Source organism: Blennius ocellaris, assembly GCF_963422515.1.
Source record: "Blennius ocellaris genome assembly, chromosome: 11".
In the NCBI taxonomy this organism is placed as follows: Eukaryota; Metazoa; Chordata; class Actinopteri; order Blenniiformes; family Blenniidae; genus Blennius; species Blennius ocellaris.
Genome location: NC_137660.1, coordinates 27,112,895 through 27,139,455, shown reverse-complemented (window position 1 = coordinate 27,139,455; position 26,561 = coordinate 27,112,895). Strand labels below are relative to the sequence as shown.

The following is a 26,561-nucleotide window of genomic DNA, read 5'->3' as shown; positions in this document are numbered from 1 at the left end:
TACGCCTGAAGGGCAAAGCACTCACTACTTTTGATTTTGATTTATTTCTCTTTTCACCTTGATGCAGACGTCTTGGTCCACCTCCTGGGAGGTTCCATCACTTTCATGGTCTCCCTGGGAGCTGTAGTTGTTCCAGTCGTCCCTCGGAGGGCGCTTCCGGTTCACTACTTTCAAGGGCTGGAAGTGACGGGAGGAGGAGGAGGAGGAGGAGTAGGAGGAGGAGGAAGGGGCAGGTTTAGAGGACGACTACAGTAGGGTTGTGTTTAAAACAAGGGAAAACGGGGTGACGTCAAAAAAAGGAGACGGTGAAAAGGAGACAAACAAAAAAAAAAGACATCCGAAGCTGTGACGTCACGACGTGAGGGGGGAAAAACGAAGCTCACCACGGCCTGGTACTTGTTCTGGTTGTGGTTGCTGGAGCCGGGGGTCACCGTGGCTCGGGGCTCCTGCTCCTCGCCGATCTCGTCGCTGGAGAAAAACTCGCTCAGCTTCTGGACGCTGCAGATCGAACAGACGACAAGAAGAAAACTCGTCATCCGTCCGTCCTCGATACTGGATACACACGTTGTTGTATAAAACAAATGCATTATTATTATTATTGTGTTGACTTTAATGGGATGGGTGACTAAAATTAAAGACAAGCTTTCAGCAACTTCTCGAACCAAGTTAAGATTAATTCGTTTTTTTAAGGCAATGACTTTGCGTTTAAAAAAAAATAAAAATTAAGTCAACATATATTTTACAGTGTACATCCTGTCGTAGTAACAAGATATTACGTCATGGGGCAGAGTTATACTGTAATCATTCTATTACATCATAAAGGGAGTCAGTGATTTATTGATTGGATCTGCTTCAATTTGAATAAAGCTGAAAGAATGGGAACATTTAAACATATATCTATATAGTGTTTATGGCATTTATATATGACTGCTGTTACTCAAGTCGTTTATAATCATTTGTTCTCTATAATCTATTTATACAGTCATCAGCACAAATATAATGTGTTAAACATATTAGGATCACATTTAAATTCTTTTAACAATCTTGGTCAGTTATTACATTTCAGGTTTTATTACATTATATTATATAACATATTTGGTTTGTTTGTTACATAGCGGGCCCTAAAGACGAAAACACATTTGATCTTACAGTGACAACCGATACTCACATTTTAAGGTTAATTAATCTATTATCTATTAATCTACCTGATAATTTTAGACTTTTTTTTTTTATATTTCTTGACCCGAAGTCACTTTGTTGTAGGATGACCATGAAGAATCCATCCATCCATCCATCCATCCATCCGTCCGTCCATCCATCCATCCATCCATCCGTCCATCCATCCATCCATCCATCCATCCATCCATCCATCCATCCATCCATCCATCCACCTAATGGCTGGTTGGGTTTCCTGTTACAGTCACGTCTCTGACTGGAAAATCAATTTAACCTGCTTCATCAGTTTCGTCCTCTATCGTATCCCTACATCTCTGAATCGTCACATTTATCTGTAATCTCCCCTCCTAAACGCCCCTCCTCACTGATCACATGCGTCTTCAATCTAATAACAATGTCTAAAGACCGGAAGCTGGAATCTCCCCCCCAGTTCATCCCGTCGTATGAATGTCACGTGAGCTACGCCACATGGAAAGAACCTATACGAGGATCTATGCGCATATATGAAACTTACAAGCAGTTTATATGCACATATATGCGTATATATGCCACATATAGGCAAAATTGAGGTGCATATATATGAATATACAGGCCATATAGGTCTCCTGTACTGCTTCTTTATTTCCACATATATATAGCCCATATCTCACTTTGGCAGCTGTCATACATTAGCAAGGCAATAACTAAGAACTAATGAAAAAATAATTATGCAAGAAGAACATATAGGTGCCTGTATGTACGTATATGTGTACATATATTGCATTTATGTAGGGTTAGGAGATATAGGATGTAGGAAAATGGCCAATTTTATAAATGTCACATATATTAAAAACCTATATTAGAACATATTTGTTTATATAGGTTCTTTCCATGTGGGACATGAGGGAAGTATTTGCATTAGTAGCACAGGCCGCATGTCTCAGTATCACCAGATCCTTATTTTCCTCCTGAAAACAAACAAACAAAACAACAAAAAACGACAGAAAGAGGAGCTTGGAATTCTTTTCTATCCACATATTTTCTTTTCTCCAGAGAGCACAGGCCTGAAGTAGACACGTGGACGATCATCTGCACCTTCCATATCAAAGCAACAACACCTTTCATGCCCGTCGGTCTCTAACCTGAGACAATGTGTGTGACGTGTGATTCTACACCTCCAGCAGGTTCTAACATGATGATCCTCACAGAAACACTTCCTGCTGCACTTGATCCATTCGCTCAGGTAATGTAGCCGCAGCCACAAGAGAGGGAATCTCCTATTTTAGCTGAATTCTCATTCATTTCACATATTTATCACATCATAAAACACATATTTGCACGTGTGCACATATTACATGATTGCGACACAGTTCATGCATCATGTACCCACGTGCTTACAGCTAGTTTAAGACTTTATATATAAAGTCTCTCATACCAGAACTACTGGTATGAGAGACTAGCTGCCGGAAGAAACGATGACGACTTGAGATTCTCCGTTTTTATTCTGTATTACAGCTACTATTTGATAGGTTTCGAATTCTGATTGAAGTCACTTTACCTGCAAACATTATTTAAATGTTGCTTCATCACACTATGAGCAGAAAACCCTCAATAAATCAATAAATAAGACGAATTCTGTTTTTTTCCCACATGAAATTCATAGATAGATAGATAGATAGATAGATAGATAGATAGATAGATAGATAGATAGATAGATAGAGTTAAATACTGTTATTAATTTTAATTACTTACATAGTTTACCACGAATTGAAATACATTTTTGTTAATGATTGCTGAGATCCATTAAATTGAACTTGCAAACATCACAACAGACATGATTTTTTATTCTATTTATATCACATTCAGGTCCAAAACTACCCTTCAACCTATAATTTCGCCTTGGATTTAAATTGGAAATTTTTTCCCACAGATGATGATGTTTTGTGGTTATTATGTTTCCTGTTGTGAACATTTCCATTTAATGCACCTTCAAAGATGTGTACATTTTTTTAAAAAAAACCTTGGTAATAGAAAAGAATGGAGGACGTGATCAGATCTAGTAACACGACTCTTCTCTCTTTCCCGCGGGGGAAACGTCAGAGGCTTCACACTAAATTTCCATTTAACTCTCCATCTGCTTTCCTCATCACTAAAATCTCCGCACTTCCTGCTCCGGTCTTGGCCGCTCACCTGACGAGGGCCTTGACGGTGGATCGCACCACGCTGGACAGGAGGAAGAGGGGCGTGACCAGGATGTGGAAGAGGGACAGAGAGGCGAAGGCCACGGCCGGGGACAGATCGGCGTCCTCCGAGATGTGGACATGAACCACGAAGGTCTGCAAGTTCGGGAAAAATGAAAAAAAAAGTTGTTAACAGTCGAAACGAATTCAAGGTTAAATGAAAGATTAAAAAAAAAAACGTGTGAAAAGTTTAAAGTTCGAGGAAATCAAGTGAAACGTTGAATCACGTTTCGTATGTTTGTCCTTCTTGCTGGGTCCTCTGCACATAGATGTATGACGGTAGACTCACCGTCAACACGGCTGCGATGGGGATGGCGGCGTTCATGAAAACTAGAAAAGAGGAGAAGAGAAGCACTTCAGCGGCGGGATGGGGGTGGGGGGGGGGGGGTTCTGGAGGAGCGATGACTCAAAAACAATCTTTTGCATTGATGTTGCACAATTTAACACATTTAAAATCGCATCCATCGAAAATCAAGCGAAATCTAACATAGAAGATTCACGAGAGACAAGAGCATGTCTTTTCTTCTCTTCTCTTCTTTTGTCTTGTCTCATCTTCTCTCGTTTCATCTCATCTTCCCTCGTCTTGTCTCATCTTGTCTCATCTCATCTTGTTTCATCTTGTCTTTTCTTCTCTTCTTTTGTCTCATTTTTTCTTGTCTCATCTCTCATTTCATCGCATCTTCCCTTGTCTTGTCTTGTCTCATCTTCTCTTGTCTCGTCTTCTCTCGTTTCGTCTCGTCTCATCTTCTCTCGCTTCATCTCATCTTGTTTCATCTCATCTTCTCTCGTCTTGTCTTGTCTAGTCTCGTCTCATCGTCTCTTCTTTGGTCTCATCACATCTCTCGTCTCGTCTAGTATTGTCTCATCATCTCTTCTTTTGTGTCATCTCATCTTCTCTCGTCTCGTCTCGTCTTCTCTTCTCTCGTCTCATCTTCTCGTCTCGTCTCATCTTCTCTCATCTCATCTTCGAGTCTCACATCCTCTTCTCTTGCCTCGTCTTGTCTTTCGTTTCATCTCATCTTCTTGTCTCATCTCCTCTTCTCTTGTCTCGTCTCATCTTCTCTCGTCTCGTCTCGTCTTCTCTTCTCTCGTCTCATCTTCTCGTCTCGTCTCATCTTCTCTCATCTCATCTTCTCTCATCTCATCTTCTAGTCTCATCTCCTCTTCTCTTGCCTCGTCTCATCTTTCATTTCATCTCATCTTCTTGTCTCATCTCCTCTTCTCTTGTCTCGTCTCATCTTCTCTCGTCTCATCTTGTACTGCCTCATCTTCTTGCCTCTCATCTCAGATTCTCTTGTCTCGTCTTCTCTCACGTCGCATCGCGTCTCGTCTTTTTCCTCGTTTCATGTGATGAATGTCACATTGAAAGTTTCACTTATCGTCACTTCACCAGCGTTCTGTCAGATTTGTTCGCCTTTGTTATGAAAGAGTCTGTGAGAAAGTTCCAGTATTGATTTTTTTAGTTTGACCGGAGTCTTGTTTCCGTCGCAGATTGTCGAAGAGAAGCTGAAGGGCAGATCGTGTGCGAGATAAATCGACGCCGACAGAACAGACGGAACATTGTTGTCTCAGCAGAACCGCAAAATGAACGGAAGCAAAATAACTTCTGAGACTCAAACCTTGAATAAATATTATCACAAATAACAAATCGCGCCGACACAACCGGAGAACTTTAAGTTGTTTTCTGTGAAATCATTTGAAAATAATTCAGACAGAATGTATTAATGCATTTGTAGGACAAAGTAAAGGAGCTGTCAATTTACAGTGGACTACTGATGTTTCAGAAGACAAAGTGGTTACACACACACACACACACACACACACACACACACACACACACACACACACACACACACACACACACACACACACACACACACACACACACACACACACACACACACACATTTGTTTTGTTTTTTCATCTTAGCCCAGCACCATACTAGATTCCCAACCAATATCTCAGAAGTAGTAAAAGCATTGATATTCTTCTCTTAAATAGAAATTCCCAATTACAATAATAAAAGGTAAAGATCAACTTTATCAATGCGCAATGCATTTTATAACCATCTTGAAACATTTTGTGGTGGTTTATGCGGCTACTCCGAAATGGCTATAGAATAGCACCATTTATAGCACATGTATTTATTATTATCATGATGTCAAAATGTGCAATAAACATATGTGAAAAACTGAATCAGCTGTAATGAATTGTCTTTTAATGCTCTGTCCATTAAACACAGAATATGTCAGTTCTTTCAGCAGAACCAGGTTAGAAGGTCTTTTTTCATACGACTGGAGAAATCTCGTTTTCAGCTGCAGTACAGACGAAGTCTCATCCTCTGTCCTCATTTCAGGTCATCTGAGCTCATCAGCTCTTCAATAAATCTCAACTCAAAGTATTTAATTGGTGTTTACTTCATTTATTTTCACACAGTGGAGTTGTACAGTCCTTTAAAGTGGCAATAAATAGGTCCAGGGGAGTCGTACTATCAGTAGAACTGCTAAATCTAGTGGACAAACATTTTTTAGTGCAGTGGAGTCGTTATCGAGGTGAAGTGCTCAATATACCATGATATTGATTTGAGGCTATATGGCCCCCCCAAAAAAATTATAAATAAATGTTTCAAATTAATTATTTAAATTAACACAATTTTTTTTTTTTTTGTAAATATTGGGGCGGAGCTTAACTCCTTTGATTCCTTTGATGTCCCACTGTACCTTGAAGGTCAAATGCGCAGTCTGACATGTGGGCGGAGCTTAACTCCTTTGATCCCTTTGAGACAATAGGCTTAGACTGTCCTTTGATGATCAAAGGCACATTTACACCAGAGTTTGGTCCACTGGGTGGCTTTTCACTCGTCGATTATTCCCTCGAGCATCTGGTCCGGTTTCCTCCCAAGAGCTTCAACCATTACTGAACTGCGAGTCCTGAACTTTTTCTGCAAGTCTTCTAACTGGAGAAGTGAGTATGCTGATTGTTTTCTTTTTTGTTAATACAAGTAAAGATGAAGTCAAGAACCAAAACTCATCTACAGATGGAGAAAACATTGTCATATTCAACACCTTAAATATGTTTTGTATTGAGACACGTTTATTGTTTCATATGAACAATTTTTTATGGAACTGTCATTTATAATATGAAGTCTAGAGTATATGTCAGAAAAATAAGCCTAATTTTACCTTGTATGATCAAGAAAACAGATTAATAAGCTCTGTGTTGGTAAACTGAAGTCATCTGGACCCAAACTGACAAAAACATAATCCTGTTTACTGTTTGTGTCATTACTGTCAAATCCAGTTTAAAAAGTTTGGTTTTCTTGCTGACATGTCGCAAGATTTTGGGAACATATCAAAAGTTTATTTGTTCCCCAAGGGGGGGGTCCTTTAACTACCTCAACTTCTTCAGCATTACAGTTTAGTTTTTCTGCTCCAGCGTTGTACTTTCTTCAGGAAATACTACATTTTTCATGTGTGGTTTGTAATTTCTATTTGTTCACTTTCAGTTATTGCCAAGAACTCAGAGAAAGACTGCAAGGCCTGCGAATCCCACAGATGATGACACCCATGGCTTTTGTCTACCCACTCCCCACCGCTCCCTACTACTGCCCATTTCCGGCTCCAGCTATGGCTCCAGCTATGGCTCTGGTTATGGCCCCGGCTATGGCTCCAGCTTCGGCTCCGGTTCAGGCTATGGATCCGGCTCCAGCTATGGCTCTGGTTATGGGTCTGGCTATGCCGATGCCTCCACCCCCTGCTCCTCAGTACTACTCCCCACCCCCTGCTCCTGAGTACTACTCCCCACCCCCTGCTCCTCAGTACTACTCCCCACCCCCTGCTCCTGAGTACTACTGCCCACCTTCTGCTCCCCAGTACTACTGCCCACCCCCTGCTCCTGAGTACTACTCCCCACCACCTGCTCCTCAATACTACTCCCAACCCCCTGCTCCTGAGTACTACTGCCCACCTTCTGCTCCCCAGTACTACTGCCCACCCCCTGCCCCTGAGTACTACTCCCCACCCCCTGCTCCTCAGTACTACTCCCCACCCCCTGCTCCTGAGTACTACTGCCCACCTCCTGCTCCCCAGTACTACTGCCCACTCCCTGCTCCCCAGTACTACTACCCACCCCCTGCTCCCCAGTACTACTACCAACCCCCTGCTCCCCAGTATTACTACCCACCCCCTGCTCCCCAGTACTACAATCCACAGGTAAGCGCCTTCAAGTCTTAGAATTTGAATTATTAGATTTGATTAATTATCTGGAAATAACACTTTAAAACTGCAATATTAGGTTTAGGCAGAACCTAGACCAGTATTATGAATGGTCTGATACTTCAAGGTCCTTGTTTCTGCTGAATCCTGCATTTTAGGCTTGTTTATTTGTTTGTTTGCGTGCTTGCTTGCCTCCATCTTTCTGTGACTCATTGTCTGGTTTTCTGTGTTGCTATTTTGAATGGCCGCACCCTCATTAACCTCACATTATCTACCTCAAATTGCAGGAGCAGATGAGCAGCAGCCACACTGAAGAGCAGCAGTTCCAGGCTCAGTTCCAGGAAGCTCAACTCCCTACGGAGCAGCTTCAATGTGAGGAGGCTCAGCTCCCTGAGGAGCAGCTTCAATATGAGGAGGCTCAGCTCCCTACAGAGCAGCTTCATCATGAGGAGGCTCAGCTCCCTACAGAGCAGCTTCAATGTGAGGAGGCTCAGCTCCCTACAGAGCAGCTTCAATGTGTGGAGGCTCAGCTCCCTACAGAGCAGCTTCAACATGAGGAGGCTCAGCTCCCTACAGAGCAGCTTCAATGTGTGGAGGCTCAGCTCCCTACAGAGCAGCTTCAACATGAGGAGGCTCAGCTCCCTACAGAGCAGCTTCAACATGAGGAGGCTCAGCTCCCTACAGAGCAGCTTCAACATGTGGAGGCTCAGCTCCCTACAGAGCAGCTTCAATGTGTGGAGGCTCAGCTCCCTACAGAGCAGCTTCAACATGAGGAGGATCAGAAACATGCTTCTCCGGAGCAGGAGAAACCTCAGGTGCATGAGGAGCCTCAGAGGCATGAGGAGGCCCAGAAGAATGAGGAGCCTCACCAACAGCAGCAGCCATGGCGGCCTCGCTGCAGGGACGTCACCATGAAAATGAACGACGATGTTCAGCTGAACAAGTCAGCGAATCCTTGGAGGCCGGGCTTGAAGAGGGCGAACGCTGCGAAGGATTCTCCAGTTCAGGAAACACAGGTATCAGCAAACACTCTTCCTACATCACACTAATATTCCTGAAGAAAATGTGTTTAGTTAAGGAGCTTCAAGCTTTCAGAATCTCAAACAAAATCAGTCAGAACTAGACTGACGAGATTAGAGAAGCAAAACTAGTCGATCTGAATGAAATCGTGGATCAAGATAGCTTTGAGCTGTTGATCCAGAATAACTCAATAACAGTGACTGGTCATGTTTACCTGACCTTAAAAACCAGACAACCAAAAGGAACCAGGCAATTGAATCGGTTCCGACAAGCTTCAAAGCACTTCAGAAACGTCCCGAGTTCAGTTCAGCTCATTGAATGACTGGATTTCAGGATGCATGTACACACGCTAATTGACTGATGATCCCAGTGATTAACCACATGTTCTAACTGGTCTTCCCCCAGGAGCTCTTGAGGAAAGTGAAGAGCATCCTGAACAAGCTGACACCCGAGAAGTTTGACAGTCTGATGAGGCAGATCACTGACCTGCCCATCGACAGCGAGGAGAGGCTGAGAGGGGTCGTGGACCTGCTCTTCCAGAAGGCCATCGACGAGCCCAACTTCTCAGTTATCTATGCCAAGATGTGCTGCGGCCTTGCCACAGTAAGGACGCTTGTTTATTCATTGGAATGTAGACAAGGATCAATGTGGAAATTTTAACACAAAGGACATTGGTTTGTAGTTGTACATTTGGTTTATTGACTCTCAAGTTGCTTGGAAGATCTTGATGGGAGAAGTGCTTGAATAGTTTTCCTCCATTGTGGTCGACATTTGTTACCCGTTTCATTTCTCCTCCTGAACTCCACCTCTGCCTGTGGTTCACAGCTGAAGGTGCAGACGACGGAGGAACCCGGCAGCACCGTGAAGTTTCACAAGGTGCTGTTGAACCGCTGCCAGGAGGGCTTCGAGAAGGAGAACGTTAACGACGAGGCGTTCGAGAGGAAGCAGCAGGAGCTGAACTCTGCTGCATCGGTATGCGTCGATCACAATTCCTGCAACACTACGTCTGAACAGCTCACCAAGTCTGAGAATAACATTTGCTCATTTGGGTTTTCCTTTAGCCGACGGAGCGCCAGCGGCTTCGGGAGGAGCTTGACGAAGCCAAGCTCAAGGCCAGAAGGCGAACCATTGGCAACATGAAATTCATCGGCGAGCTCTTCAAACTGAAGCTGCTGACCGAGCCCATCATGGACCAATGTTTGACGGGGCTGCTGAGGAACAACCACGACGAGTCGCTGGAATGTTTGGCCCAGCTGCTGACCACTGTCGGCAAAGACCTCGACGCCGAGAAGTTCAAGGTGAGACCGGCTCAATCGATTTGCCGACTCTGCATCAGCGTTTGTGGAGAAAGCACCAGTTTGATCTTCAAGAAAAATGCACTTCTTTGCTCTCTTACTGAAAACGACAAGAGAACATTTATGTCAGGTGCAAACTTGCATGTAGTGAATGAAGGCACAGCATGAAGAGGGAGAGTTTCTCGTAAATTCACATGTCAAATCACATTGCGGTGCCGAGGCTGTTATTTATATCGGACAGCATTTTCAGACAGTTTTTATTTCAGATCTAAAATAAATTGTCTGCAGTTGTTTAGTGGTCAGAGCAGCTCTCACGCTAAGTAGAGGGAAATTAGTTAGAAGTCCTTAAAAACTGCTGTTTGTTGCTGTTAAACAGAAACAGAAATAAAACTCTGTCTAACTTTCTCTATGTTTTTTTGTTTTTTAATCAGGCTAAAATGGATCGACATTTCAAGCAGATTGAGAGAATCGTCAAAGAGCGCAAGACGTGCTCTCGGATCAAGTTCATGCTGGAGGACGTCCTCGAGTTGAGACTGGTGAGTGTTTGATTCAGAGGCTTGTCAAAGCTTTTTTCTCTTTTTAATCTTCAAGCTGTTTGTGAATTGGTCAAATTCATAAAAAAAAAACCTCTGAAGATATTTCAGAATGCGCTTTGGTTATTTGAACTGAAACTGCAGAATCTCGCACAACTTCCATCTCACCGATTCACATTCATAAAGACCCATTTGTGTTTCCTCAGAATAACTGGGTCCCCCGGAGAGCCGCCCAGGGCCCCAAAACCATCCAGCAGGTCCACATGGAGGTTGAGATGGAACATATTGAGGAGCAGAGGAAAATGCTTCAGCTCTTCTCCCAAGAAACCAGGAGACAGACAGGTGAGGACAAAATCCTCTTTCAGGCTGGATTTGGGGGAAAGACACCGAATACATGCAATGTGGTTGGACCTCTGACGCCTGAGTGAAACTGGTGAAAAACCGTATAAAGTTTGACCTTTAAAAAGTGTCCCTGGGTTCCCTCATAGACCCTCGCTGCCAGAGAGAGCAGGACAACCAGACGGCAGAGGTCTCCAACACTGTGACACACAGAGCCTTCAACATCAGCAAGATGCCCAAGACCTTCAGGCTGGGTGTTGTGGGTGACGAGGAGCTCCAGCTGCGCCCGCTGGCTCACAAGCAATGGGAGCAAGGCTGCAGTGGATGGGCCAGGACCAGCGACCTCGGTAAGACCTTCTCCTCAGCTTCAATACATGGGAATTCCAACAGGGCAGAAACCCGCCCAACCTTTGGTTGAAGAACTGTAAAATACTTGAGCTTTAAAAAGTCCATTTCTCACTGTGTGGTGGTTCGTTCCAGGTTCCCTCTTAGAGCTTCCTGTTCCCCGATCGGTGAATGTGACTGAATGGAAGCCGGAAGCCAGAAGTCAACTGAAGAAAAAATCTTGTCAATAAAAGCTCTAAAATTATTATCGTGATTTCTTATTTTGATGAGTGGAGATGTGGGTTGAAGGGGACTTTCTTCTTCTCTCTGGTTTTAACGTACGACATCAGTGCCTGAATATGTAAGAGGGTACTTATGGTTTGAACACGAAGTCACGAAAATCCTCTGAAGAACCGACGATCCCAAAAAACAATATTTCGTGTGAAATGACTGCAGGAGTTTGTATGCACGTTTCGGCTTGAGGTGCACGTTTCGGCCTGAAAGCTGCCAGGAGACCGGCTGCAGTGAGGAGAACAGGATTTATAGTAATTCGTGGGTCACAGCAGTGGTTTGGGTCCAAATTGGGGTCATGCAGCAGACGTCCAACACTGGAGCAGCACAAGGAAGGAACAAAACAAGACTCGGCACCATGAGGTCCAAAAGAACCACAGAGGTTTCCTTTCCTTTCCAAAAAGCTGCGCTGGCCGAGCAAAGTACCACTTTGATAAAAAGACGATCTGGCGACGAGCGAAGAACGATCCAGGGGCTTTATGGAGGAGGTGATGATGATGATGATGAAGCTCTCAGGTGTGCAGCTCAGCTGCAGTGCAAGACATGTTGGCTTCCGCCCACCACACACACACACACACACACACACACACACACACACACACACACACACACACACACACACACACACACACACACACACACACACACACACACACACACACAAGGGGAGGTGGAACACAAACCGTGACAATGCATGTCGTTCCTTTGCTTGTGATTCAGTTGATCAACTTCAACAGGTTAATCATGAGGTGCGTATTTCTCATGAGGCACAAATTATTCTACTATTTCCTCACAGAGATTCAAAATGTGCCTGTAAGGCAGGGGCGTCAAACTGATTTCAGTTTAGGCCACATCAACCTGATCTGAGCTCTGGAGGCCCAACAAGTCAAACATCACATGTTAAACTGCAGATACGGACAAATGCAAAGTCCTTCCTTCTTTTGATTCTTTTGTAACTGCAAGAATTTGCCAGTCTATTCTGAAATTTACATATTAAAGGAAATCAGATATTATTATATTTGCAAAAAAAAAAACCACACAAAAAAACCCCAGTCACCTTATCTGGATATCATATTTGCATTCAGGATTAAAACAATTTGTCATCATCTGGAATTTTTTTTGAGTTTACGTGTCTAAAGTATCATTTCACACAAGTTGGACTCGTTGTTTTATTGTGAAAGGCATTGCGTCATGTGACCTCCACAGATGCATTAATTAATTCTGACCAAGGGTGGTTTTGAATGTCATTTTTGACAATCTAGTGTTTTGAGATCAGCCTCTCAGTCAGTTTTCATATTTATACTTTAAAATAAATCACATGGCGGCCGGATGAGATCTTCTGGCGGGCCGGTTCTGGCCCCCGGGCCGTATGTTGGACACCCCTGCTGTAAGGCCTCCAAAACTAGCAAAACGTACAGAATGACACTAAATGTCTCACGTCTAAAATGTTAATGCAGACGACTGTAAGATGAAACTTAAAAAAAAATGGAGACTGGAGAGTAAATCCTTCTAAAGGTGAGCATAGAAGAAACACCTGACATGAAAACATGCATTTGTTAGTTTTTGGGGGATTGTTGTGTATAAGTCCTTCTAAACGGGTTTTGAAAATGTATGTATAGTATAAGAATACTGCCCTATCATACACATAAGACGATTGGAATAAAGAATAAATTCTAATAATAGAATCCTACGAATAAATCCACCAACTCCAGTACCATTATGGAATTGAAGCTTCTTATTTTCGAATTAAATTTTTGGTATAATTTCTTTGCATCATGTTGAATTGTACCGTATCGCACCAAATCGCATTGTGGAGATGCGTCGTGTAGCGACGCGCCGTCTGTCGGGCTGGATGTGAAAAGTCATTTTAAGACCTTCCCTACGGGTGGACTTTTTCTTTTTTAATGCGTCACGGGCGTCTTACTGGATATGGACGTGTAAAGAGCGAAGGCCTGGAGGCTGGTGAGCTCCTTGCCCCTGGTCTCCTCCACGCTGTCGCAGAAGATGCGCTCCCAGGCGTACAGCTTCAGCAGCTTGATGCCCCGCAGAAGCTCGTTGGTTTTCTTCAGGCGCTCGCTGGAGTACTCCTGCAGGCAGGGAGAGCGAGACTTCGATTACAAGGCGACCCGCACGTTCGATACGTGGAGGTCAGGCACGACGCAATGGCCCAATCCCAATTCAATTTTGTACCCCTACCCTTACCCCTTAGCCCTCTGCCTCCACCTTCCCCTTCCCCTCCAAAACGAGGGCAAAGGCAAGTTTCAGCCCTTAGATTTGGGACCCCCCTCCGCCTCTCGCTCCGTCTCACAGTTATGACATCATAATATGGCGCCGTTACATCAGCAGAGCTGAGCCACGGATGTTTGTTGATTTTCCAGCAGGAGCGTCGTCACGCCGTCCCAAATTCAACGTGTTGCAGCAGCTTGGCTGCTTTGTTTCGTTTTCCACCTTTCCCACATCAAGGAGAAGAAATAGACGGAGACGTGGATTACTTCAGTTTTTTGCGCCGTATTTGGACTTCAGAAATGTTTCCTCGTTCACCATGTGAAAGCGGAGGAGCTTCCTTGTTTGCTCGGGGGTCCCGGTTTTCAAAACACCCATATTAGAAGGCTTTGGAACTCTACAGTGTAATAATAAAATGTTATAAACACGGTCTCTACCAAACAAATACACACGGAAGCTACGTACGGCAGCGCTACTGCCGTTCTTACTAGTATAAAACACAACAGATTTATACAACTTCAGAAGCGTATATATATGTGAAATGCGAGTCCTTCGGCGCCATGTCCTCCTACCCCTCTGTTTAAAGTGTGCATCTGTAAACGCTCCGTTTGGAGGGGTGAATAGCCCTCCCCCTCACCCCTCCACCTTTGCGCACTAGTGAAATGGGACACCGCTTAGACTCTCGTGAACGCGCAATTCAAAGGGGAAGGGGTAGAATTGGGATTGGTCCAATGTCAGAGCCTCTAAAGGGGGGCGACTGCCATCTTGGATTTCCGGTCACTACGGGTAAAACTAGACAAGTTGACTGAGGACATGCCCTTTCTTTTTCGTTACCTGACGGGTTTACATGAGAGTAAGATCATCAATTCATGCAATTTATTTATTTGATTTTACAAAAAGTGGAGTGTAACCAGATGCTAATGTACAGATCTGGAATTTATAATGATCAAACACCTATTAAATAGAATAAATCTGAGCACGTCTGCTGAACATCAGAAGCAGAAACCAGAAAAAAAAAGCTTTGGGCTGCAATGTTTCCTCTCGGCGTGTTGCACAAGAATGGCAACGCCAAAGCACTCACTTACTGAAGAGATAATGAGAGGGTTTTTTTTTTTCTCAAGATAAGCAGCAAAAAATAATTTCCAGTATTCAATTAAAGACAGCAATCATCATAGGAAATTCACTCAGAGCCACTACTGGCTGACGATGCCAGTGAAGGAAAGGTCAGAGGACTACCGGAGGCGCTTGGTAGTATAGAAATGCCTGTGTGAAATTACACGGCAGTGCATCCGTAAATGGTTGAAATATTACAGTTTGGAGAACAGACTGCTCCGGCAGCACGACTAAAAATAGATTTGGGAAAAAAAACAAACAAAAAAAAATAGTCAAAAGCTGTGCTGTTCCTCTGTGGTTTAAAAAAAAAAACAACAATAGAGAAACAAAGCCGATACTCACCAGAGTGTTCTTCTGTGTGTGAGACAGCTTCGTGGCCACGAAGTACTGTACAGGAGCTAAAACGGCGATGACTGTCGCTCCAATCAAGGCACTGATTCCCAGGAGGTAGTAGAGCAGGATGACGCCCACGACGATCTGACCGGAGACGGAAAGACACAAAGGAAAATTTTTTAAAAATGATAAAAAATTCATTCAGCAGTGGCCTAAAGAAAAACGAGGTCAGCAGCAAGCGTCATGCAAGAAGCTCACATCAGCGCCAGTATGAACACGAGCGCCACGAAGGCCTATTTTAACACGGGGATGTTCAAAGAAATGACCATTTTTCACCACCGATAACAGTCAGGCCTCGATTGCAAAGCCGTTTTATTTCATTTTAAAGAGTCTGAAAAAAACCCGTCCTTGGCTGCCCTCCGGTCTCTCTCTGCCCTTGGCTTCACACACATTCAAGCGCACACACACACACACACACACACACACACACACAAGCAGGTGGAGATGGATAGGAACATCTCACACCTTTTTTTTTCTTTTTTTTTTCTATTCCCACCTCCACATCAGTCAAAGGATAACAGGGATGAGGTGGGTGATGGGCAGCAGGACTGCAGGATGACATTTTCCTTTTTAACAACAGCAGCGACTGATGGGCTGTTTGTGAACGAGGCATCCTGGAGACGCCAAACACCCCCCCCCCCCCCCCACCCCACACACAGTTCCCTCACATCGATCGCACCTTTCAACAGAGAAAAAATGTGAAACTGTTCACGTTGCTCCACACGCAGCTTCTCCGCTCGGCGTAAATTACAAAATTGCTTGGCAACGCCGGCTGGTTCGCATCGCGGCACGGTGACAAAACATCCTTCGCCGTGATTCTATAGCTTAAATAATAAGCCGCCGCACAGATTGCAGATTACTCACAAACAGGTCAATTATGTCTGCAGTGAATTTCACGATAATCCACCGTCATTTTGCACGTAGCCATTCAGGAATACGAGTCCTGGTCCGGCAGCGTGACTCAAATCTCCACCAATACAATGTACAACCAGTAGAATTCAAAAACATGATGGGCAACATAAAAAAAAATTTTTTTCCGAATCTGAAATGAAAACCCACAACCTTCGTTCACACAGCTGAATTATCGAGGAGCGGACGTCCACTAAGCCTTCGATCTATAAGAGATAAAAACAAGCAGAAATCAACCTAAATTTCATTCCGACAGGAGAAGCCGACGAACTTCTTTCCCTTCATGCTCGATTATTTGCTGAATTAAATGGATCCGAGCTTGGTGGTGTTATTATTATTAGGTGGGAAAACAAATGGTAATATGATGATGGCATCTGCATGGAAGAATTCAGTGCATTTGGTCAAGGTCAAAGATTGTGGGTCTGAAAATGTAAAAATCAATATGTCGGTAAAGTGAGGCGACTAATAAGACAACAACCGAAACTGTAAATATAGCAGTTCGTTAAGAGATGAGGAGAATTATGAACGCCATTCATAAGGAGGCAGTAAGACAGTCAGTGACGCACAAAACGATTCACTCACAGTTTGGGGGGGCAGACGGGTTGATTCACACTGAATACTAATGCTGCTAAACTCCTCTGCGGTTGCTGCAGGCCTGCAGTGTCGCTGAAACAAGGAGCCCCACTCCCACTTTGCCTGAAATTCTGTTTATTCCCCTCTGATTTCATGCATATTCTGGCAGCGCGTCGCTCCTTTATCGACAGATGTGTCAATACAGAGTTTAATTGCGAAATATTTTACGACGGACTTAAAACCTGAATCACGTCGGGTTTGTTGATTTGCTGATGAACAGCATTTCCACTTTTTTAAACCGTCTGTAGAAAAACTCTGCCAAGAGCCAAATGAACTGTTAATAGGTTATATCACCAGCTGTGGGAATTATGCAGGCAGGCCAAAAAAAAAAAAAAAAAATGTTATGCAAATGTATTTCCTGCAACTGAACTGGCACTTTTTAATCCGTCAGAGCTTTTTGTTACAAGAGATGAACATGTTTTGCTTAATTTTCTATTGTAAAGAGATAAAACGGGATTGTGTGTGTGTGTGTGTGTGTGTGTGTGTGTCTGTAAACAATCAAGCCAAAAATGGCATCAAAACATATGAAGTCTAATAGCGGTGGACTATTTAGATGAATTTTCAAACATAAGAAGAAGCAGAAAGAACATTATGCAGGATTAGTTGAAGAGTGACAAACAAACACATGTTCCAACATCTGCAGCTCGTCGTCGTCGTCTGTGGCCGATCACAGGAGCGAACAAACACGAGGCCCGTCGATCAAAACCGGCAGAAAAAACTTTAAACTGTAGATTCAAAGGTCGTCGTGGCGACGTTCCACCAGTCAGCGTGCAAATGCTCTTTGTGCGGCTCCAGAACTGCAATGAGTTGGACGCCCCCGGTCTATTACACATGACTGAGTCCATCCAGCCATATATTATCACTGGCAGCCACTCTGCATGCATTGATGCGTCTTTATTTCTAACTTCTCCAGTTCCTCGTCTGAATAATTGTCTTGCGGCGCGTGAATAAAACCCGAACTCTTTTGAAGTCACGTCACACTCGCAAGCCGCCGTCGTCTGGCTCTCAACGCCGAACATGGGTGTTTTACTGCGACGGTCTGCGCGCTCACAAAGCTTCTCTGTAGTAAACAATGAGTAACATCAACCAATATCTGAGGATTCTTCTCCCCTACATGGCTGTATGCAAACATTACATATAGCCGAATAGCAGAGGAAGCACACACTTGGCAGGTGTCTGGAGAGAAGCTCCTGTATTGAGCTTATGAGGAAAAAACAAAAAAAAATACATCCGTTTTTAATGTGACACTAATGGATCTCCAGGGCTTATAGAAATGTTGTTTTTATTATGTACTGCAATAGCTCGTGTTCAGATCCAATTTCTCCCGACAACACAACGAGACGCAATTACCCGGTAGTGTGTGTCGCGGATTACATAAACCACTCATAGGGCAACATTTCAAAGCGTGGAGGTCAAGGGTCGCCAATCGACCGCATGCCTCCGCAGTGAACGTAGTGAACTCCAGCAGTCTCCAGCTGGAGTTCAGCTTTCAGCCTTTGCATCCCTGTATATGATGAATCTATGTCCCGTATGGTGGAGGAAGCTGCACGCCGTGTGTGTTAACTGTTCAGTGTAAAACATGCAGAAGTACAAACACAAACATTGATGAAGGTTCAGCACAGCGCTTGTGCAGGAAGCAATGCAGCGAGACAAAACATCATGCTCTGCGTAAAGCACTGCAACACAGTGTGAAACCTAATTTGTAGCTTGTGTTAAGGGATTACGAGGTTGTTTGCTCGCAGAGGTAAATCAACAGGAACCACAAATGAGGCCTTAATCCTTTGACCCACAACTTATTGACACTCTGGTACAAAACATTTCCCATGTGATTTCATTCTGGGAGGGTTTTTCTTCTTCTTTATCGTTTGAATTCACTACATTTCATGACTCAATAATCCAATTATGTCTTTGATAGCTTCATTTTGATCATTACATATCATTATTTCCATTTGTAATATCTAAAGCTATGAACAAAAAGAGATTTCATATTATTACAATTATCAACTTTACACACATGAGTAAAAAAAAATAAATAAAAAATTACCCATTTATCAGAGTGTGATTTTCAATTATATTAACCTCTTAGGGTTCTTTTTCTGACATGGTTGTAAAGCTGATTAACAACATTCAATGTTAAGTGAGAAACTTTTAGCTGATTTGTTTGTCTTTTGCGAAAAGTAAACATTTCGTACTCAGTGTGGGGGAGAAACAGTGAATTCAAACAAAGCTTTGGTTTTTGTTTCCGGTGAAACTTTGCTGCACGTCTTTGACTTGACAAATACAACAAACACGTCTCTGCTGTGAAACCTGCTTCGGTCGACATCACATCTAGAAATCAGCGGCTGCGCCTGTGGTTTTGTTTTTTTGTTGTTGTTTTTTTTGTCTAATGAGCTACCAGGATGAAGCACGAGAACAAACGCGGCCCACGCTGATTCGGGATTTTCAAAGGATGACTCATCCTGCCGATGCGCCAGCGAGCGATGCGGCGTTATTCCTCACCTGTACCGGCATGGCCCACAGGTTCGGGCAGAGGAAGAAGAACCACATCAGCTGGTTGGTATCTATGGCAACCAGGTTGCAGATCTGAGCCACGGTGAGCTCGCCCATGGACATGTTGGAGGTGCACAGACGCATGATTTTGTTGTAGATTTTTGTCTGAAGGAGGAACAAAAAGGGAACAAATAGGGATTCAGACATAAAAACAGGCAGATTTAAAAATGCGCCATTTACTTCAAATTTGAGCTGAGAATGTCTTCCTGACTTTCTAAAAGCAAATATTATTCAATATTAAGACGAAACATTAAGTCAAATAATTAATCAGAATATATCAGCGGTGTTTTCTTCGTGAAAATATGTCTGAAAAGTGGTTTCAAGTAAGAACACGTCGTTATTTTGCAATCTCGTTTCACCCTTTCGTCACATTGAAAACTATGCAGTTTTAACGTTGGGCCACTAGCGGGTGCTGTTGTCTGTTTTTTGTAATGAACTAGACTTTTCACTGGTCACTAGCGTCTTGTCCAGAACTCGGATCAAAAATTGGGGCTGAAGAGCGACGGTGAAACAGATCTTGCGCAGTAATAAACAATTCATACGGCTCCAACGTCACGTATAAATGATTAACGATTCCCGACGGGGAACAATAAAGACAGGAGGATGAAAGAGATCAAATCGACCAATGACAGGTTTTTGAACAGCATTCGGCATTTTTCCCCCCGCACGTCGACCCGGGTTAAAAGCGGGATACCTGAATGGCTCCGCGCAGGTTGATGCCCGTTTCGATGGCCACGTAATACGAAGCCTGGAGGAAGGTCCTCTGGAGGAGCAGGGCGAAGAAGAGCAGCACGGCCAACACATAGGCATTCTCCAGGAACTCCTTGGAGGAAATGAAATAGATCCCGAGCAGCTTCGTCTGGCAGGCAGAGAGGGGGGGGGGGGGGGAGACAGAAACAATGAGCGATTTATCATTGTTAGGGAAGCCGGAGGTCAACGACCCCCGCCCCCCCGGATGATCCCTTTGACACTTCACTTTGCATTGGAAGAGTTTGTGGTCGATAAGCCGGACGGCGATCTCGCTTCAGAATTAGAGGATTGACGACGTGCATACGAAACGTATCATTTCCAGCTTGAACGTCGCACGAGAGACTCAATTAGATTGAAAATGAAGCGGAGCGTTCAGCCGATGCATGCTGGAAACCAGAGAAGACGACGGCGGTGCGGCTCGAGCGGAGGGAAACAGTAGCTCCCTGGAAAGAATAATTAATTTGGCATCAGGTGGAGTTTATCCTCCCTGCAGGCGATTGCAAATTATTGATTGGAAGTGTGTCTCAAATCCACATCCTGTAAATCTGGCCGCTCAAAAGAGCATAAGTCCAAACACATCAAATTAAAATGGACACTTTTTTACTATTTTTGATAAATTGATTGAAGAGGTTCTTATAGGAGGGGGTCATAGCTTCAGCGTGTGAGATGCAATCCAAGAAAGTCAGACAGCTCCAGTGTAATAAGTGTTATAAATATTTGATGGGGCTTAAATTAGCGCAGCAGCGAGCAGCTGTAGAGGAGATGGATGGCGCCATAAAAGTGTCACCAAAAACTATAAACGGTGACCTTTGGGAAACAGGACGCCGTGTGGCGTTTCTGGAGTCGTCTTAAGATCTTAAGGCTCTCATCATGTCGGATTAATTGGAATAATGCCGTTCTGAAGTGAAGCCAAACAGGGTGAGAGTGACGCCTCCACCAGGCCGGACAGACTTTCAATAGGAAATAGTAATAACATTGTGGATTAGAGACAGTAGACTGATTTAGGAATGGTGACATGAAAATACAAGCTTAACATGAGGAACCTACTTTAAAAAAAAGGAACTTTTTAAAAAATTGACCAACAGTCAATGTGCTCAATGTTGTGAACTGATGTTAAAACCCTGTAAAGAGCAAGCTGCAGGCTAGTTTGAGGCTAAAAGGCTTCAATCAGGCCAAAACAGTAAAAGGAAATAAGTAAAATATTAATATAAGAAGACTGTTATTATTATTGTTTTAAAATAAATGCCTAAAGGGTCGTGTAACGTAACAAAACACTGAGACCCAACTTGAGATATCAGTGACGCTTTCATGAAAACTTGGTTGTCAGAGTATGGCTGTAAAAATGTGCAAAAACAGCAGCTTTAGAAGAGATTTCACTGTATTTAACACGAAAAAGGTTTCATTAAAATAGGCTTCATGTTGAGATTGTTTGGTTTGGTGAAAATATACACATTTTCATCATTTATATTCTGCGTCACAACAAAGAAAAACGTCATTATGGCACAACAAAGAGAAATCGTTTTCGGCAGTCGGAGCATTTTCGAAAAAGTTCCACACTGAAAAAAGAAAATAGTCGAACCAACTGAACCCGAACTGCTTCAATTGGCCTCATCTAAGTGAATCATGTTATTAAAAATGAACCTAATTCATTAAGTTAATGAAGTTAATTGAGTTTTAAATAACGCGATTCATTTAGACGTTTAGTAATCAAAACTATTTCCAGCTTTTTCTTTTTTTCCAGGGAACCTTGGGAGCCGATTTCAAAACGTCATGGTTCTTGTGGCTCCAAGCGTAAACAGATTCTCAAAACTCAACGGAAATTTCCCATTTTCACTTGAAACCTTTAGTTTAATGCACAAGTGCGTAAAACACGACCATCAGAAGGGAATTCCTTAAACACACGTTGTCTTTTACATTCTTGTCAAAACGTATTGGGACTATTTCACTGAGATGCGACGTCGACCAGTGAAAACCAAAGTATACTTGGTTTTATATCACTCATACTGGCAGTGTATGGCGGAAGCCTCACCGGCTGCTGAATGGTCCGATTGTCCTTGCTGATGTGGTGGACGATGCCGGAGATGCAGAGGGGCCCGGCGAAGCCCAGCAGGTCGGCCATGAAGCGAAACGTGATGCTGAGGATGAGGGGCCTGCCGAACGCTTTCCTCAGGGCCTGCCAGATCCACTTTGGCCCCTGCGGCGGCGTCCCCTGGGGTCCCTGAGGGGGCGGCAGACGTGCAAGAGGAATGAGGCTCGTCCAGACGACGATGAGAGTAATTTCTTGGAAACGGCAAACCTGCGGGGGCTGGAGAACAATTTGGCCCTCGCCGTGCAGGATTATTAAAATTCGAAATTGCAAACATTAATCACCATCTAACGGTGACACGTTCACAATATTCCATTAGCGCAATGATGATAGCTGTTTGTGGAGCCGGGGGTAAATTGGATTGGTTTGGGTCTTGGTGGAAACGGCCCGCCCCGATTCTCGGAGGAATTAAACCAACGAATTGAACGCGGGGTTGGATCGTGGAAGAGTCCTGGCGGAGCAAGAAGAATTAATTGCAGGATCATAAAAGCTGAATCAACAGCATCGACTCAAGAGCGAGTCCACCGGCATGACAGAAACCTTTCACAACGAGGTCAGGTTGGATGCGCCCATCCCCCCACGCTGCTGCTGATGTGGCGATTAACTGCGAATCTCACAGCACGTCACGTGAATGTATTACTGCTGGGGGGGGGGTGAAACTGCAATTTCACATTAAAAGAGGGAATCTTACTTGAAGGGGCAGTTAAGTTCATTTATATTGGTGTTTGTTTACTTTAAGGAGGAATGGAAAAAAGTGATTTGTATCAGGCTCTCAGGTAAAATAGAAAAAAGAGATTATAGGAATGTATTCATTTTCATCTTTGGTGAATAAAATGACTGAAAATTTTAATTGATTTGCTTTGATTCATAACATAAACACACCATTTAGCACCCGTGTAAACGGAAAAGCTTGACACTTATTTTATTTCATTTCATTTCATTTCATTTCATTTCATTTCATTTTATTTTTTTATTTTTTTATTTTATTTAATTACATTTTATTTTATTTTATTTTATTTTAGTGAATTTTATCTAATTTAATTTAATTTAATTTAATTTTGTTTTATTTTAATATATTTTATTTTATTTTGTTACTGACTGATGAATTCATTGTTTTTCTTATTTTCTAACTATATTATTATTAATAACAAGTATTATTATTATTATTATTATTATTATTATTATTATTATTATTATTATTATCATCATCATGATCATTATCAGTATTATTTACTCTTAAGTTTTGTTTTGTCTGGGTTTTGTATGTGTTTTGTGGTGGTATGAAATAATAATAAAAAAAAAGATTGATTCAAGATATCCATGTCTGTTATGTTCAAAATGTCAGCAGCTCGGCGGCGGCGAGTCACTTTGAAGTGACCAGAGGAGAACATCTGGACCATAAAAGCCATAAAAAGTCCCCCAGGGACCCCCAGTGTGTTTCGTCTGAGGCCGGCCGACTGGTTCTCACTGTCAGGAGAAGAGACGTGACCGTCGTCGCGTGTCCTTCCGTCGGCCGGACCGGCGTCACACGAGCACATCCTCTCTTCAAACGCCTCCGAGGGAGGAGGGTTCATCCTCACACGCTCGTCACGAGGAAACCAGCTTCCCATGACGCTGTCGGCGTTTTTCAACCCCCGCGGGGGGGTCGGGATGTCGCCCCGTTCACAGTAGAATGGGAACGACCCCGGAGCCTCCGGGTCCCCCCCTCTAAATGCCCCCCCCCCCCCCCCCCCCTCCACCCCACTGTCTCATCTCCGAGCTCCTGCAGGAAGGAAGCGGTGGGGTTTTGCGTTCACGCCGGACGCACACGACGCGGCGGTGACGGAGCCGCGCGACCTTCCAAACATTGGAAAACAATGACCCTGCGGAGGAGGCCCTCCACCTCTGACCCCGGACACGTGCAGATTGGAGGAAACCGAACGGGGGAAACGTCCACGGAACCATCCTGAAGTCCCTCAGACGAAGAACAATGACCAGCCAGACCGATCGCTCTGCTGTCAATACGACTATTGGAGAGTATTAGTGGCTTCAGTGACTTCACTGTGTGGATTTATCATGTGACTTCCTCATTCACAAAGAGAAAAAGCCAGAGATTTAAGAAAAAGAAAAAAAAAAAAAAACCTTCAATGATGCCACTCAATAAAATATACATCTGGCAAATGTGCTCGTTTTACTGTTTACACTCCTAGATTTTACGGGTCCCAGTTCAACCGGGGCTGAATCGTCACTGGAAAAAGAAACACGCTGTTGTTTAGGTTTGGTTTTTTTTCCTCGTGAGAGCAACTCCGTAAAACCAGAGAGTCGGATCCCAGATCGCTTCACACACATGCAGGACTGACGTCAAGAAACGCGTTATCGGGAAAGAATGAGTCATAAGGGGCTTCATTCTGAGCTGTTATGTAAAGTAATCAAAACTTTATTTGAGCTTGAGTGGAAGATCCGTGTTCGTCCCCTGATGATAATATTCAAATGCTAAAATGGGGCTGAAATTCTGGCCTGTTTCCTAAAACTGGCCTCCCCAAGTTGATAGAAACAAGCCAGGAGGATTAACAGGAAGACATTTCCTTGACGCTTCACTGGTGAAAATATGTAATTTAGCACATTTCTGCACTCTGTTATTTACAGTTTTATTTATTCCGCTGCAATCACACGGGGAAAGCAGAAATACTTTACGTCGCCATGTGGCAAAGCAAAAGAAAAAACATTAAAGTGAGCCGAGGAATTAGAAATGTTTATATTGTCGTCATTTTCAGTCGCAATTGCCTGTTTATTTTTTATAGTTTCATCACTTCACTCGGCACAACGGCAAAGAAAAAGTTTTATTTAAAAGGTTATCATGGCCTCTTTTACTGGTCCCTCTCGACCGAGATGAGATTGCGCATTATGTGAATAACCCTGAACAAAAATATCTTTGACAACTCGGGTCTCTACCAAGCAGTGGCTGGTAGTAACTGTAATAATGATAATAATAATAATAATAATAATAATAATAATAATAATAATAATAATAATAATAATAATAATAAGAAGAAGAAGAAGAAGAAGAAGAAGAAGAAGAAGAAGAAGAAGAAGAAGTATTATTATTATTATTATTATTATTATTATTATTGTTATTGTTATTATTACTATTGTTATTATTATTGTTGTTATTGTTATTATTACTATTATTGTTATTATTATTATTTTTAATTACAAATTGTTGTTATTATTTAATATATTAGTAGTAGTAGTAGTAGTAGTAATAGTAATATTAGTAGTAGTAGTAGTAATAGTCATAGTAGTAGTAGTAGTAGTAGTAGTAGTAGTAGTAGTAGTAGTAGTAGTAATAGTAATAGTAATATTATTATTATTATTATTATTAGTAGTAGTAGTAGTAGTAGTAGTAGTAATAGTAATAGTAATATTATTATTAGTAGTAGTAGTAGTAGTAGTAGTAATAATAGTAGTAGTAGTATCAGTAGTAATAGTAGTAGTAATAGTAGTAGTAGTAGTAGTAATAGTAATATTATTATTAGTAGTAGTAGTAGCAGTAGTAGTAGTAGTAGTAGTAGTAGTAGCAGTAGTAATAGTAGTAGTAATAGTAGTAGTAGTAGTAGTAATAGTAATATTATTATTAGTAGTAGTAGTAGCAGTAGTAGTAGTAGTAGTAGTAGTCGCATCATTATACATTTTAGTTGTTAAACGTTTTTCAAACTACTCAGACACTTTACATAGTCACAATATAAAATCAGCAAACATTATAAAAACAAGCCATAAAAAGCTCTTTGCAGTAAACGACTCACTCCAGTCGTCAAACATCGTGAGATAATCAATCACAATCTGTCCCTCTGGCAGAAAACATCACATTTCCGTGGCGTTTGCCACGATCAAAGTTTTCCATCTTTGCTCTTTCAACCTTTTTTTTATCCCCAAAAAAACAAACGTCCACTGACCTTCTGCTCCTCGAAGGCTTTGCGCAGTTTGATGTAGTTGGTGAGCGCCCTCATCGCTATGGGCAGTTTCCCAATGACCTTGAGGTCGATGGGCCGGCGGTGAGCCGAGGTGATGAAGGTGTTCATCCACCAGTAGGTGGCTTTGGACAGCAGGTTGACGAACGGCTGCAGGAAACGGACGCCGAGGTCCTGCAGGTCCTCGGGGGGCTTCACCTCGGTCGGGTTGGCGAAGCAAACGTAGCGCTGCGCGAGGAGCGGGAAGAAAAAAAAAAACGTTTGAGTCATTAAAAACCTCCGCAGTGAGTCAAAGCGCCAATCCCAATTCTATCCCTTAACCCTACCCCTTAGACCTACCCCTTTGAAATGCGCATTCACGAGAGTCTAAGGGGTGTCCCATTCCACTAGTGCGGAAAGGCGGAGGGGTGAGGCGGAGGGCTATTCACCCCTTGAAACGGAGCGTTTACAGATGCACACTTTAAACAGAGGGGTAGGAGGACATGGCACCGAAGGACTCGCATTTCACATATATATGCTTCTAAAGTAATATAAACCTGTTGTGT

General features: G+C 43.0%; 1 protein-coding gene across 1 annotated transcript in view; it reads right to left on the bottom strand.

The window, feature by feature from the left end:
* abcc8 (ATP-binding cassette, sub-family C (CFTR/MRP), member 8) overlaps positions 1-26,561 on the bottom strand; it is a 72,702-nt gene that overhangs the window by 32,600 nt on the left and 13,541 nt on the right. Inside the window, exons 6-15 of the mRNA XM_080505469.1 lie at positions 26,002-26,244; positions 22,013-22,201; positions 19,928-20,092; positions 19,183-19,338; positions 15,091-15,225; positions 13,337-13,499; positions 3,685-3,725; positions 3,346-3,491; positions 384-498; positions 58-177 (exon numbers count right to left, since the gene is read on the bottom strand). Coding sequence (XP_080361595.1) covers positions 58-177; positions 384-498; positions 3,346-3,491; positions 3,685-3,725; positions 13,337-13,499; positions 15,091-15,225; positions 19,183-19,338; positions 19,928-20,092; positions 22,013-22,201; positions 26,002-26,244 — 1,473 coding nt within the window. The remainder of the gene's footprint in view (positions 1-57; positions 178-383; positions 499-3,345; positions 3,492-3,684; positions 3,726-13,336; positions 13,500-15,090; positions 15,226-19,182; positions 19,339-19,927; positions 20,093-22,012; positions 22,202-26,001; positions 26,245-26,561) is intronic.